The sequence below is a fragment of the Stigmatopora nigra genome, chromosome 3, assembly GCF_051989575.1.
Source record: "Stigmatopora nigra isolate UIUO_SnigA chromosome 3, RoL_Snig_1.1, whole genome shotgun sequence".
NCBI classification, from domain to species: domain Eukaryota; kingdom Metazoa; phylum Chordata; class Actinopteri; order Syngnathiformes; family Syngnathidae; genus Stigmatopora; species Stigmatopora nigra.
The window spans coordinates 16,057,748-16,073,983 of record NC_135510.1 but is presented as its reverse complement, the minus strand read 5'-3'; the positions used below and the strand labels follow the sequence as shown (position 1 = coordinate 16,073,983).

The window sequence follows — 16,236 nt, the reverse complement described above, 5'->3', positions numbered from 1 at the left end:
CCCTATATTTTTCCTTTCGTCACAAAACAAAAAAGATGGTTCACATGAATAAAAAAAAAAATATATACATATATATATATATATAAATATATATATATATATATATATATATATATATATATATATATCAATATATATATATATCAATATATATATATATATATATATATATATATATATATATATATATATATATATATATATCAATATATATATATCAATATATATATATATATATATATATATATATATATATATATATATATATATATATATATATATATATATATATATATATATACACACACACATATACACATATATATATATATATATATATATATATATATATATATATATATATATATATATATATATACACACACACATATACACATATATATATATATATATATATACACAGTGTTCCCTCGCTACTTCGCGCTTCAGCTATCGCGGACTCAGAGCTTCGCAGATTTTTTTCAGGAAAATAAAAAATTTAAAGATATTAATTCAAAATTATAAATTACATCATTTTACAAGAGGTGGAAACAAAATAATCAATAAGAATTAATAATTGCATCAAAAAAAGGCCAAAGAAATGGTCAATAACATGGTGAGAGTTCAGGAATCGCATTGATGACGTCACCGCCCAAAAAAAAAACAATGTTCACAACTCCTGTTAACGATGTTTCTTACGTGCAAAAAAACTGCAGAAGATCCTCCATCCGGACTACTATGATGTTTTTGCTTGGTGGTGCTTTTGTGCACGTGTTATACGTTTCTTTAAGCATTTTTGAAGGGGCACCCCTACTTCGTGGAACCGCAGCTATTGCGGGGGGTCCCGGTCCCCATTAACAGCGATAAGCGAGGGAACACTGTATACATATATACACTTAAAAACCAGGTCTAAATGTGTTAAAATTCTTGATTCCTGAGGTATTACGACATAAACGTTTCTGAAACCTGTTGCTAAGACACCTTTGGAATTTTTCAGAAAACGTCTCCTTTGAGGGTAACACGGGTCAGGCGGTAACACCGGATTGCATGTTTGTGACAACGCCCCCCACTCCCCAAAATCCCCCCCCTGTGGTGCCGAGCTCTGTCGAGACACGCCGATGGCCTGAGGCGAGCCAAAAAGGACAGCAAACAACAAAAAGTGTACGAGACCACACAAGTAAATGCAACATTTGGAAATGCTTCAACATTGCCAGCGGGCCGGGCAAAAGTAGACAAAATAAACATAAATAAATAAAAATAAGCCCTTGAGATGCCTGATGTCTTTTATTTTGACGGAGTCCCAGATAGGAAATACGGTTAATAGATTACATCATATGTTTTAGAGAAACCGAGAAAAGGAAATAATAAGTTTAATCACTGTCAATTGAAAAAATTGGGTAAACTAAATCACCATATGTCCATGTAATAAATTATTGAACTGTAGATGTCACCGATATGGAAAGTGAACTTACAACTATTTGTAGAATGTCTTCCTGGTTTAAATGAATTACTGTTTTTTCGCATATTGCCCGCCCCACGTATAAGCCACACCCTTAAAATTGCCTTAAAACTGTTCAATTATACGATTTCCCTCGTATAAGCCGCACCGTTAAAATTGCCTTAAAACTGTTCAATTATACGATTTCCCTCGTTTAAGCCACACCCTTAAAATTTCCTTAAAACTATTGAATTATACGATTTCCCTCGTATAAGCCGCACCCTTAAAATTGTTGAATTATATGATTTTCCTCGTATAAGCCGCACCCTTAAAATTGCCTTAAAATTGTTCAATCATACGATTTCCCTTGTATAAGTCGCACCCTTAAAATTGCCTTATAATTGTTGAATTATACGATTTCTCCCGTATAAGCCGCCCCTGATTTACAATTCTCACTTCCATATTCATGGTTTTAATAGGGAGAACAAACATGTTGCTTTGAAAGGAAAATCTTAAGAATTCCAAAAGGAAGTCATGTGAGCAGTACAACCAGGAAGTGTGTTTGTAGCGGTCTCGTTTGTCATTCCTAGGTAAGATGGCGGCGCCATGAGCAATCAATGGCAAGCACAAGTGAGTTTTTCACGTTTTTCCGAAAGATACAACTTATTTTTTTCTTGAATTTCATTCATAGACATCACAATAATCGTGCATTGTGCAAGTCTAATTTATGCGCATATAAGCCGCACCCTTGATTCAGTCATCATTTTTTTAGCTACAAATAAGGCTTATATGCAAGAAATTCTGTATATGCTTGTTATTGTCAAGGGCAGACAATGAGTTAAGGTATTATGAAGAAGTGAAGGTCCATTTTTTAAGGTGACTCTGCACTCCTAGTTTATCGTGCATGTTTAGGCCCACGGTGATCGCCACCGGGGGGTGGGCTGTCATGTAACAAGCCCTGCCGGCCTGACAGCTTAATTACCAACACAGCTAAAGATTTATCGGTTTATCAATTAGGACTCCGGGGCACTGCCTTGCCCTGAGGACGTGAAAAGACGCAGGGGAGGGGGGGCACGGAGTCATGACCGCGAACCCGTTGACCCACATGACCCAGACCAGGAGTCAACTTTACCCGAACAGGCACAACACATTCTACGACTCTCGGTACAAAGATTTCAGCATGTGAACCTTTCGTGTCCCCTTAATGAGACAAAGGACAGCATAAAAGACACTATTTTATCCCGCTAACCAAAAAATTCCAGCCATCTGGATTCAATTATTCTCAAATAAGAGGGAGTGGGTTTGCGCACGTGGCCAGGTGGTACAAATACTCATGCTAATATAGTCGCTTTTTCGAGGTATTTTAGGGATACGCTGCCCCCACGTGGAGACTAGGGGGATTTACAGTCAGGAGAGCTAAGGAATTTGATCAAATTGTACCTGAAAGAGCCTCCTCCGGGATCGTTGAGCTTATTTTTTTGATTGCCGGGGATCTGAACAGCCATGCCCACTGGACTTCTGCCTGCTTGGAAGGTGGCCACCTTCCCCATTGTGCCTGTTTGGGAGAAAATGGTGGAAAAATATGGGTTATATTGGGATTTTATAGTTGACTTTTTACATCCCGGATGATTTTGGAGTGTTTACAAATCACGCCCCTTTTTTGTGGTCACTTTGTTTTAATTTTAGGGCAATTCTGGGAAACGTCCAGCTGGAATTAAAGAAGTTTTGTATAAAAAATGACCAGAAAAATCAAAAGAACTGGAAATAAATGGAGCTATTTGCATGTTTTAAGGTTTTAGTTAAATTTTGGGTGCAATCATGTTTTTGAAAAACTCCAAAATGAACTTTTCTGTGTTGGAAAAATGTTTTTTAATCGTTAATTTCATTTTAATTTTAAATGTGGTTCTTATTGTGCTAAGATGAAGGAAAAGCAACATGATAAGCTAAGCTAGTGTATAAATGTATCTTTTTTTGGCCAATCTTGGCAGACATCTTGAATATGTTCACATTGCGTCACATGACCGTACACTTGAACCATGTTTCCAAACACCAAATAGTTACTTCTGAGACACTATTTTCCCTCCTTCCGACCGGCAAGGCACGAAGACCGCCCGAGTGAATTTAAACTTGATCTTAACAGGCATGTTTCTTGCCGGCGGGTGCAGAAAAAGTATTTTTAGAACGATCCCCGTATTCCAATTTGCGGGCATAAAACGACCTACAGATCCTTTCACTGGAGGCCATCTTTTATGTGGAAGATCACATTTGTATGCACCCCTGATTGCATTGCACACACACAAACTCATGTACACAAAAAAGGTACATGCAGAATTAAATGCTTTTTTGCCATAGTGGCTATAAAACCATAATTTTGTATTCCACTTTGTTAATTTTTTTTATCTGCAATCTTTCACCCCTTGCAGTCAAAATTATGCCATTGATGGCAGTCAATGAGGTAAGCAACGTTAAAATGACCCAAAAGCAACAAGAAGTAACAAAACGGCCAAAATGAGCAAAAAAACTACCAAGGTTTTTTGATTATTTAAAATTTTGGGCCCTGGGGGGCCACATAGACTTTAAAAATTTGACAGATGGGCGGGGTCAGCACAAAATACGATACATATAAAAAAGTGCATCCGTTAACAGTACATATGAAATATAAACAGAAAAAAGTACTAAAGTATTAACATACTCATCACTCATCATTAAAGTAAAAAGTATAAAGTACAAAGTAAAGTAAAAAGGAATGTATTATGAAATATTAAAATGTCATTTAAAAAGGATAGAGGGGCTGTAAAACACCAAAAACAAATAAGAGTGGACAATACTATGCCAATGACGGTGCCATTTTGGGGCGGAAAAAAACATTTGGACAATGTCGACGGGCCAGATTAAAACGCCTTGTGGGCCTGTATGTGGCCCGCGGGCCGTAGTTTTCCCAAGTCTAGTACCATCAATGGCAGCCATGAAGTTTCATTTTTTTAAGGCAAAAACAAACTGGTCCAGCCCACGAGAGCTAGTTGTCATAAATGTAGCCCGCAAACTAAACTGAGTTTGACATCCCTGCTTTAGAGAGTGTTGAGGCGATATTAGTGGGTTTCTGTGGGATGTGAATCAGTGTGAGTAAGCAGAGATTGTAAAAGCAGACCGACAGGGAGGAGAAGAGGAGAAAAAAAAAGCACCTGTTCTTGCGTTATGCCTCCCGCCCATTACACATCCCCCGAGCCCACCGAGAGGATGCTTCACTAATGGCTAAATGGTTCGTTTAGCCTCCTTCGCTGTGGCGTCAGGTCAACTTTGAGTCACAACACGGCGGCCGCCGCGTAAAGAATGCCAAAGCGAGACTGCCGGGGATTTCAAAGCCACCGGTTGATAAGAGCAACAGATGTCTTACCTTGAGCTCTCATGGACTGCGTGATCATTACGGGTACTCGGACTTGTCCGCCCATGGGTCCCACGGTCTTCATGCCCTGAGAGGATGTGGGAAACAAGTGTTTAAAAACGGTAAATCGATAAAGGGAAATATCATTCTAAAGCAATGTGATAAAATCCTGTACAATGAAACCTCTGAAATTAAACTACTGTATTTTCACAACTATAAGGCGCACTTAAAAGTCTTAAATTTTCTCCAAAATAGACAGGGCGACTTATAATCCAGTTTGCTTTATATATGGGAAAAAAATTAAATATTTCATTGATGAAGGGTGCGCCTTATAGTGTGGCGCGCCTTATAATGCAGTGCGCCTTTAAATGTGGTGCGCCTTATAATGCAGTGCGCCTTTAAATGTGGTGCGCCTTATAATGCAGTGCGCCTTTAAATGTGGTACGCCTAATAATGCGGTGCGCCTTATAATGCAGTGCGCCTTATATTGCAGTGCACCTTATATTGCAGTGCACCTTATATTGCAATGCGCCTTATAATGTGGTGCGCCTTATAGTGGTGAAAATATGGTAATCAAATGTTCTGGATGGATCGTGGGGGTGCTGGAGCCTGTTCCAGCTGACTTTCAGGCACAAGGCGGGGTACACCGTGAATCTGTGACCAGTCAATCACAGAGCATGAGGAGACAGACAACAATTCCCACTCACATTTCCATCTAGGGGCAATTTAGAGTGTCTAATTGGCCTACCATGCATGTTTTTGGAATGTGGGAGGAAACTGGAGTACCCAGAAAAAACCCACACAAGCCCAGGGAGAACAGTTGGAACGACCTGGATTTAAACCCAGAACCCCAGAACTAAAGCCGATGCGCTAACCACTCATATGCTGGGTTGCTGCTATTGTTCTTCCAACTCTAGATAATATTTTTTTTGTAATTTCTATCCAGCAAGTTTAATTATTGATTAGAATTCATGTTAGTTGTTGGCTTTCTGATTGGCCGATTGGCCCAATTGTTTATAGTTGGGTTTATTATCACTAGGTAGAAATCAAGATTTAAGGCAGATGTGTGATTAAATTTGTGTAAATGAGATCTATATATTCATACAAAATGCCAAGATAACAAGAAATGGAATAGCAGAGTTAAAAAAAACAAAAACAAAAGAGAATGAGGGTATTCAGAGGCGGGGGTGGGGTGTGTGTAAAGGTTTCGCAATGGCGGGCTGTTAAGAGTCACTTCCTTCCCGTGTAATGCCACGAGTCAGGCCTCGGGCTCAGCCATCCATTTCTTAGCACTTTGCTTTTCGCTGCAATTTTTTTTTTGCCTTGTTTTCCATTCTTTGACTCGTGATATATTAATGTTAGGGTATGGAAAGGGGAGGGTGCTAAAAAATATTAAAAAAATAAAAAGACTTAGAAGGCAAAGGCAATTCTCCCCAGAGATGCACCGCTGGGGATGGAAATCATTCAGCACATATATAGTAAAAGACCTCTGGTCAGCCGGCAACACACAAGAAAAAAATTAACTTGGATTAGACAGTTTTCCGAAAAAAATGTGAGTGCCCAAACATACGAGCACTTTGAGATAAGAGTAAAATTTCGAGCAACTATTTATCTTGAGATACGAGACAAATTTTGATATACGAGCAGACGGCGGAGGCGAAAATGCTGCTCATAAGAACATCATGGCCACTGTCTTGTGTAATGTTTTTATGAGCACTGGGCGGAGCCTTGCATTTTTTCAGTGTTTTTTTTCCAGTTAGATATGGGAATGGCGGAGCTTGTTCGCTAATACGAGAAGAGTATATACTACTTCTCATTGGCATATAGTCGTGCGTTTTGAGGACATTTGTCGATCAATTTTGGAATATTTTGAAGGGAATACAAAAGTAAACAACCCTCGATTGGTTGCATCTGAAAGTCAGGGTGGAGGCGGGGCCAATGGAGTCAACCCGGAAGAAGAACGGTCTCAAAATTTAAAACAAAATTAGAATTAAGTTTAGTGTAAAGTTAGATTAAACTTATTTTTGAGTGTTTCTGCATTGTAATCCAATTTCATTTAAATTTGTTTATGTTATGTTACGAGCGCGTTGCCATGCAAAAAAGTCAAACCCACAAACTCCCTTTAAGAACCCTGAGCTGAAATCCAGAAATATGTATTTATTGTTATTCAGTCTCCGAAATTGAAATTAGCTTTTGCCTGCATAAAAAGCTTCGATTTTTCCCCAAATGTAAAACACTTTCTCCAAAAGTATCTTCACTAAAACTCCCTTCGGAGTTCAATGTGTACTGTACTGACTTTAAGACAATTGCCAGAGAAATATATCCCCACAGTACAGAAAAGAAAGCGAAAATGTGCAATTTTTTGGCCTAATTCAACCAACTGCTGGAGTGCCATAGGCGATCATTTGCTAATGTTTTTTTGCAATAGCTTACGTTGTGTGTTTTTGTATTGTGTGTTTGTACGTGAGAGAGTACCAGAGAGAGAGATGGACCAGAGGCATGTTCTGGACCTGGACTGCGGCCCGCCACATTGCTTTAAAATTGACCCCGGGCTGACCTACTTACCTCGCTTCACCCTCCGCTGGTTAATGGAGGGAGGGAAGAAGATGAGGGAGTGATACCAGGGACGATACATTGGGAGTGTGTGTGTGTGTGTGTGTGTGTGTTTGAAAGTGGTCAAATTGGAGAAAGATGGAGGAGAAGCCTCTGGCTCCACCCAGACCGAACCAGTCTGACCTCACTTGGCCGCCCTCCTTGAACTCCCACATATGCAATTCCATAATGAGCACGTGCACACAGATCCATGTAAATGTACACAGCTGTGGCTTGAATGAGGTTTACAACTCTGCCGCTTCATTTGTCCTGACACTGCAGGTGTTAAAATGCTTCAAATGCAACTTGAGTGCTGTTGATGAATATTGCCCAGAATTAACTGATAAACCACCAAAACAAAAGCTAGTTAACAACAATTTACTGGTCTTGGGAGCACTTAAATTAATATTCTGATTTGGCCATCATATAGGAGAGTCGACCTGAATCCCTAGACATTGGGTCTTGATGAGAAATCATATCGGTGCAATTGACAAAACCCTCCAACTGAAAAAATCCCTACTCAAGATGAGTGGCAACTCATCTCTCCTATACACTCCAAGTTGTCATTCCAAGAAATTTCCCAAGTACAGGGTGAAATCAAATTCTAACCTAACCTAACAACCTAACCTAACAACCTAACCTAACAACCTAACCTAACACAACCCAACCTAACACAACCCAACCTAACACAACCCAACCTAACACAACCCAACCTAACACAACCCAACCTAACCCAACACAACCCAACCTAACCCAACACAACCCAACCTAACCCAACACAACCCAACCCAACACAACCCAACCCAACACAACCCAACCCAACCCAACACAACCCAACCCAACCCAACCCAACACAACCCAACCCAACCCAACCCAACCTAACGAAAAGCTAAAATTTGCACCAATCTGGTGTCTTAAAAGTGTAATCAGTTGATTGCCATCTGGTGCCGCTGTTTTCAGAAAAACTTCATTGGTTGAACCGTCTCTGCTGGATCAGTTGGACCTAATTTAGACACCCCTGGTCTAAGGTGTTCTGGTGCCAAGTGCCCATGTACACTATGTCTAAAAATAGTTTTTGACCTTCAGGACAGAAGTCAAGTCTAGTAAACTCAAGTTCCAAGCTTGAACCCTATCTAGCACCCACTCTAAGGACTACAAAATGGATGGGTGCTCTGAATTATGAAATGAAACTTACAAGAAAAGTACAGCAAGTAGCGTTATGATTTATCAATGTGTACATACCGCGGTAGTTACGTGGCCCATTGTACCAGCGGGCAGTGCACTGGCGCCTGTGGTGGCACTGATGCTGTTTGGGTGGCGTATGTGGACGGCTGGCCCACTCGCGACGGTCACCACCGGTTTAACGCCCTGCTGTTGTGGCTGGACCAGGGACTGCTGACTGTTTAGTAAAGACAGTCGCAAGGCCGGGAGGCTCTTCTGTAAACGGGCAGACAGGAAGAAAGATGTAAGAATAACAAAACAAATATAAATATCAAATTGGGAGATATGTGGATTTTCATTGTATACATTAACGTGTATGATGTATTACAATATTGGTTCCAAGACTTTTTTACGTAAGTAGAGGTGTACTTTATATGTAAATTCTCTCTTTCGTTCCATGATCCTCAAACAACTCCCAGCTAAACATTTTAAAATTGGTCAAATTATCCCAAATTTGTATGAAAAATGTGAGGAAACACACAAAAATGAAAAAAATGTGAGGTAATTATGTATTAATGTCTTAAAATAAACAAAGCATGTCAAAATGTGCCTTGCACCACTGAAATATCTCCCTCCGCGGCCACTATAGATGTCATACCCATGTTTGTAGTACATTTTAGACTTTTACGTGTGCCCTGTGTGTGTGTGTGTGTGAAAATATGTGCCACGTTGCATTTGTAGTTTTTAATCGCTTAATAGGGGAAATTCAAAATAAAAGAACGGATAAGGAAACTTTTGGGAGGATTTTGTAACTTGGATCTTTTTCGTATCTCAAGTCACTCATTTGCATATAACAAAAATTGTAACCTGAAACGTTCTTATCTCGAGGCATTCGTAAGTAGAGGTATGACCGTAGTGTTATATCTCAATGTTTTGCTTTATTTCTGACACGCACAGAGCAAGTATATCCGCCAAATTTTGGATGCCAGCGCCTTAACATTGCATGACAACATGTGTTTGTTCCCGGTTGGGGCGTTGGGCTGCCTTGATGTGACGCTCATCATGCTTGGCTGGAGAAACCTGGTGGCGACTGGCAGGCACGGCTGACGGGCACACTGTCACACGCAGTCACCAATCAGGCCGGAGGGGGTTGTCTTTTTGTGTATATATATGCATTTGGCATAGCCTTGAGTAGGTTTCAATGTACAAAATAATTTTTTTTTTTTTAAAAGTGGTACTTTATTGGGTTCAAGTCGAGAAAAACAGGAACAAGTTTTTCTCAAATTAAGATATGGGTACTCCTGGGGGTCCAAAAGCTTGGGGTTTTGCAATATACTTCATTTTTTTGGGTAATGTATTGCGATATCAATGTGATCACATGATTATCAAAAAATTCTAGAAAATATGTTGCCGTAGTATCTAGAAATCTTTGTCTCAGTCAGAGTTGAAAGGTCTTGAAAGGGGTAATGATCCATAAAACAACTCAATATACCAAACAAAGGCTAGGAGCAAAACACTGTAATGTCAAAAAAATGTATTTAGTTGTGCATGAGTGTAGAAATGTTATATGAATGTAGTTCAGAATCAAAAAGTAGCATGGTTCAGCATCCCACCTTAAGAAATGGCACCAGGTAAGGCTGTGGTGACGACTTAAGCTCAGTCTGCAGCCGGCTAGTGAACTCTTCTGGCTCAATCTTGGCATCCTAACATTTTGAAAACATGCCACAAAAGCACAAACACAATGAAGCACACTTCAAATGAGGAATAGAAAGTGATGTAAAGCTCGGAGACTATAAATTCAGCGCTCATCCTGTTTTTCCTGCAGGCAGAAACTGCTTATTATTTATCAAATACAAAAAAAGGAGGGCAGGAAGTTTTAAGAGGTTTGGGGGTGACATCTAGAGGTTTTACTGATCATTGCAAGATTTTTAAATCTATAGCGCTATTACAAATACTGAAAAAAATGAATATCAGTCACATATAACTAGACTTTTATTAAAAATTCAATACTGTGAAAGCTATTTAAATAGTGACGTTTTGATCTGATATGGCTATTTTTGTAGTATCGGATTGTGTCAAAAGATCTCATTTTGTTCTCACCAGTAAGTCTTGCACCAAAGCCTTGACGTTCTTGGAGGTCTCCGGCGATGGAGAATTGTGCGATGCTAGCTTTATAAGCGTGGCCAGGAAGTTTTTACACTTCTTTACATTCTCCTGCATTTCCTGTAACAACAAAAACAACGATAGATATAATAATAATCATTTGAAGGCAACAATGGTGACACTCAAACATATACAAGTCCTCATTTTCAAATATCAGAGTCTACCTTTTATAAAAGAAGGAGTGGTAGGGAGGAAAACCAGTTCTTAAAGGGGATGTGAGGAACCCTACTAATTAGTGGACTGTAATGCCTTGTAGTTTTGATATGATGGTACAATACAGTATACGATTAGTTTTTCGTACATTAAAATATGCTGTGTAATGTTTTGCTTTACTCTATTATGTGATTCTGGGCAGTTATGTTATGCTACATCTTGCTCCAGTGTTTTATAACATGCATCTCTCTGTTATATGATTGTTGGCAGTTATGTTATGCTACATCTTGCTCCAGCGTTTTTAATAACATGCATCTCTCTACTATGTGATTCTGGGCAGTTATGTTAAGCAACATCTTGCTCCAGTGTTTTTATAACATGTATCTCTCTATTATGTGATTCTTGGCAGTTATGTTATGCTACATTTTGCTCCAGTGTTTTTATAACATGCATTTCTTGATTATGTGATTCTCGGCTGTTATGTTATGCTACATCTTGCTCCAGTGTTTTTAATAACATGCATCTCTCTATTATGTGATTCTCGGCATTTATGTTATGCTTCATCTTGCTTCTGTGTTTTTATAACATGCATCTGTGTGTGTATGTGTGTGTCCTTGGGTTGGCTTTCCTCGTGTGAATGTACTAGAGCAAACGTGCATGGGCACGTGTGAGACCCTTTGTCTACGGCCAGCTGCGAGATGGGTTCGGGGGGCTTGTGACACAGACAGCCTGCTGGCAGCTGTGGCAGTACTTACACACACACAGAGACAGTGAGAGAGAGTGAGTAGAGGGAGAGGGTAAGGTAAGGATTTTTCTAAGAGGAATATATTATGACTTAATTTAATATTATTACAAGGAATCAGAACAGTTTTTTAGGGAAAAAAATATGAATTGAAGAATACAGCCTTATATTTGACTTTTAAAAGTGATCAACAATGGATTATTATAAGATTAACCGGGATTTAGGTTGGGTGAATTTCTTTTTTTTAATTTAATTATTGGTTTTGTTAAAAAATTGTATGGACTATATTTGTTTATGGAGGGGAAACATTGGAATATGTTAGTTTATATTATTTTGTTGAAATATTTTTTTGCTGATAAAGCAAGAACTTTTGAAAGAATGGGCAAAAATATAATGTAAAGGAAGAAAAGTTGTGCAAAGTCATTTAAATGTAGCTCAAGTATATATAATGTACTTTATCAACTATTCAAATTGGACAAATGTGAAATATTGCTGGGTGGATGAGTTTGTTAAATTATTTTAAAGTAAGTTCTATCATAGATAAGTAACTTTTTTCATTTAAGAACGCCTAATTTTGGATGTTATAAAAATATTAGTTATATTTCATGTATAATATGTTGAACTGCTTAAGATGTTGATCTAAAGAATTATCAGAATTATTAAAAAATAAGAAATATTAAACGAGTGACAGCATTTTTTTAAAAATACAATACTTTTTGCTACTTATACAGCTTAGACATTTCTAACATAGTATATTTTTCGAAGCCAGTTGACCAATTATAATCAATAATTTAGAAAATATAAAAAATAATACATGCTTAAAGTCAAATTAAACTGCAAAGGCGTATGAAATAAATGTGGTTTTTTTTCCCTTGATAGGAAATCTTGGCAGAATTGTAAGATTTTGCAGTGATGCAGTGAGAGAACCTGGGAAACGACAGTAGCCGCAGGGGGCGCGGTGATGCCCGTCGTCTGCGGGGGATGTGAGACGACCTGCACCGGCGGCGCCTGGGGTGCCGCAACCACGGGGGTCTGCGGCGGAGCCGTCACCGCCACGGCCGGCGCCACGGGGCCCTTCTGCAAAGAGACGAGAGAAGGGGAGATAAATAGGACGTGACGCTTGGCTTGCAGCAAGGCCACGGAGAACAGGAGGCGGGCGCCGCGGCACTCCTGTCACATCCGCTGTATCGACTTCTTGGACCCCCGCTTAACACGGTGCTTTTCAAAACTACAGTTCATGAGCGATAGCTTGGGGTCCCAAAATAACGTACAATAAATGATCATACTTTGGAGCAACGCAATGTGAACTTTTTTAGATGCTAACGTCATCCTATGCTTTTTGAATGGGAGAGCTGAAAGCTATCATTTGTTAGCACTTCCAGAAAAGCTGCAATCATTGACATGTAAGGGGGGGAAATCCATATTTAGATATCTAGCCCTCCTTATACTCAATGACATAGAGCACGTGTCAAAGTGGCGGCCCAGGGGCCGAATCTGGCCCGCCGCATCATTTTGTGTGGCCCTGGAAAGTAAATCATGAGTGTGGACTTTCTGTTTTAGGATCAAATTAAAATGAAGAGTATAGACATATATTAAATTTCCTGATTTTCCCCCTTTTTAAATCAATAATTGTCATTTTTTATCATTTTTTTCTCTTTTTAGTTCAAAAATCAGTTTAAAAAAATCCATAAATATATTTTAAAAAAGCTAAAATAATCATTGTTTTAGATCTATAAAAAACTGAATATTCAGGGCTTTTAATCCAGTTCTTTTAATCCATTTATAATTTTTAAAAATCTAAATATTATGTCTAAAATGGTCCAGCCCACGTGAAAATCAAGTTGACGTTAAATCTGGCACCCCTGCTCTATGACATAGAGGAACCTATGGCTCAGGAGCCATATGTGGCTATTTTGATGGTTGCCTATGGCTCGGGAACCGTATGTGGCTATTTTGATGGTTGCCAATGGCTTGTGAGCTATATGTGGCTAACCTCTCATCTCATCTTCTGAACAGCTTTATCCTCACTAGGTTTGAAGGGGTGCTGGAGCCTATCCCAGCTGACATTCATGTATTTTGACATTAAAATTCTGAATGTGGCTCTCGAGCAATACCATTTGAAAATATGTTGTACAGTAATACCTCATTTATCACAGTTTAAAGATTCCAAGACCAGTTATTATGGTTTCTATTTAATATTATTTGGACTTTTAAAAACCTCTCTGTACTATTATTGAACAAGATTGTTTTTTTAAAGTACTCTTTTACAGGAGAATAATTATTTGCTATGAAATCCTATGACGGTGAAAAGCTGTCAATCAAAAGAGATGGCAATTAAGACAATATACAAACTAAAAGAGTTTTCTCACTGGGCGTAGCGCAGGACAGGAGGTAGCAAAGGAAGAAGAGGAAGAAGAAGAAGTAGAAGAAGAAGAAGAGGAGGTGGTCTGCAGGGCGGGACTGGAAGGAACAGGAGAGGGAGATGGAGCCACCTTGGCTGGGGTCAGAGTGCACTGTCTGGTGGCCTGAGAGGTCGCTGGAGACTGTCACAAGGAGAGGGTGGAAAAATTGTCAGTCATTTTCATATACAGGGGTTTTTACGTGGAGCCTCATAACCATCCACTGAGGAGCTACCGATAACAAATGCGGATCTGATACGTCAGCATTGTATTAAGATGGAGGAAAAATGCACCTTTTAGGGGTATTTATTTTATAATATTTCAAAAGTGTATTTTCTGGAGTATAAGTCGCACTTTTTGTAGTTTGGCTCAGCGTGTGACTTATTTTTTTTTTTGCTCTGAAGCCAAACAGCTTGCCATATTGTGCTTTTGACATAGTTATTTAAAAAAAATTCTGAATATGTTACATTAACAGGTGCCTGTTTTGTCTTTTGTTACCTATTTTACAATTTCAAAACAAATGGCTGCATTTTAAGACCATATATATGTACATTTATGTGTATGTATATATGTATGTATACATACACACACATACACGTACATATATATTTCAGCAAGAAACATTTCTTTATATATTTACTTATATATTTATTTATGTTTTTACTTTTAATGGTTTTTAGTTATTTATATATGTATGTATTTACATATATATTTATTTATGTTTATACTTTTTATTGCTTATTTACATATATATGTATTTATTTTTATACTTTTTATTGCTTTTATTTATTTATTTATTTTTATTTACTTGTATTTATTTGTTTTTACTTTTTTGTTGTTTTTATTTATCTATTTATTTATGTATTTACTTTTCATTGTTTTTATTTATTTATTCACTTATTTATTACCTATTTATTTATGTTTAGACTTTTTTATTGTTTTAATTTATTTATCAACTTATTTATTACCTATTTATCTATGTCTAAAATGTATTTTTCTGTCTGTATTCTCACCGTCTTGCTACTGACAATGAAATTTCCCAAATACGGGATGAATAAAGTTATCCAATCCAATTACTTTAACGCGTAATGCTTCTCCTGTCCCCCAAAAATACAATTTATACTCCCGTGCAACTTAAATATGTTCCCCTTTTCATTATGCATCATTTTGCTTTTTCCCATTCATTGTGCATTCTTTGGCAAGTGCGCCTTATAGTCCAGAAAATCCGGCAAATTAAATGTTCTTATTGCGAAATCTAATAATATTTTGGTACACGAAATGTCACATTACAGCCCATAAACACAAATACTGAACATAAAAAAGTAGGATGCATTGGAGGAAGGGATTTTTTTTTCATCTTCGCTAAAAGTTTAGCAAGACACAAAAGTGCCCACGGAGGTTTTGCGTGAATGGTGCGGGTGGGGGTTTTTCTGGAGTGGGTGGGGCCACAGGGCGCATCTCACCGGCAGCATCGCCACCTTGTCGTTACGTCTCTTTCTACCTCGCTGTTGCGCGTTTTAAAATAATCAAGCAGCCGGCTGATGAATGATTGAGGAGGTTATGGATGGAAGGAAGGAAGGAAGATTGTGACGCCTTCCTCTCGGAGCCTGGGGCATCCGAGGAAGACTGACAGGCCCGACAGCTCAGGGAATAAACATCGTACCCTTTTATTTGCACTCCTTCCCCACCCCCAACTTTTATGCTTTTCCTGGCAAGGGGGGCAATAATGTTAATTTGTCAACACTGTAACAACGTGTGAGGGGATGGCAGGCAGAAATAACAAAAATAATGTATCATTGATGACTTTTATGTATAATGCATTTCTTCTATTGGTGTGAAGTCATTACACAATTGGATATTCAGCTGTTTTACTGCTTGGTGAGATAATAGAAATAGCTAAAATTGACTTTTTCTGCTCATAAGTGGTGAGACTAAACTTTTCTATTTTATTTTTAATGAGTTAACAAAATTGTTTGTGTTATAAATTTCAGAATAGTGAAATTAGGTTTTTTTAATACAGCTTTTGAATGCGTTCTAGAATGTAAACGAAAAAGACGGATGGAGCATTATGTAACAAATAAATATGAATTATGATTTAAAATCAGATTATTGCCCATTATTATTTTTGATTTTGTTTAAATTATCATTAATATCTAATGCCTCATTTTGTGTGTACAGATATAAGACATATGCTTCATTGTGATAT

General features: G+C 38.1%; 1 protein-coding gene across 1 annotated transcript in view; it reads right to left on the bottom strand.

Annotated features, from left to right (window-relative positions):
* Positions 1-16,236, bottom strand: part of LOC144194095 (transcription initiation factor TFIID subunit 4) — a 90,501-nt gene that overhangs the window by 69,738 nt on the left and 4,527 nt on the right. Inside the window, exons 4-10 of the mRNA XM_077712912.1 lie at positions 14,001-14,174; positions 12,559-12,708; positions 10,674-10,796; positions 10,187-10,276; positions 8,655-8,849; positions 4,833-4,908; positions 2,879-2,993 (exon numbers count right to left, since the gene is read on the bottom strand). Of these exons, the coding sequence (XP_077569038.1) occupies positions 2,879-2,993; positions 4,833-4,908; positions 8,655-8,849; positions 10,187-10,276; positions 10,674-10,796; positions 12,559-12,708; positions 14,001-14,174 (923 nt within the window). The remainder of the gene's footprint in view (positions 1-2,878; positions 2,994-4,832; positions 4,909-8,654; positions 8,850-10,186; positions 10,277-10,673; positions 10,797-12,558; positions 12,709-14,000; positions 14,175-16,236) is intronic.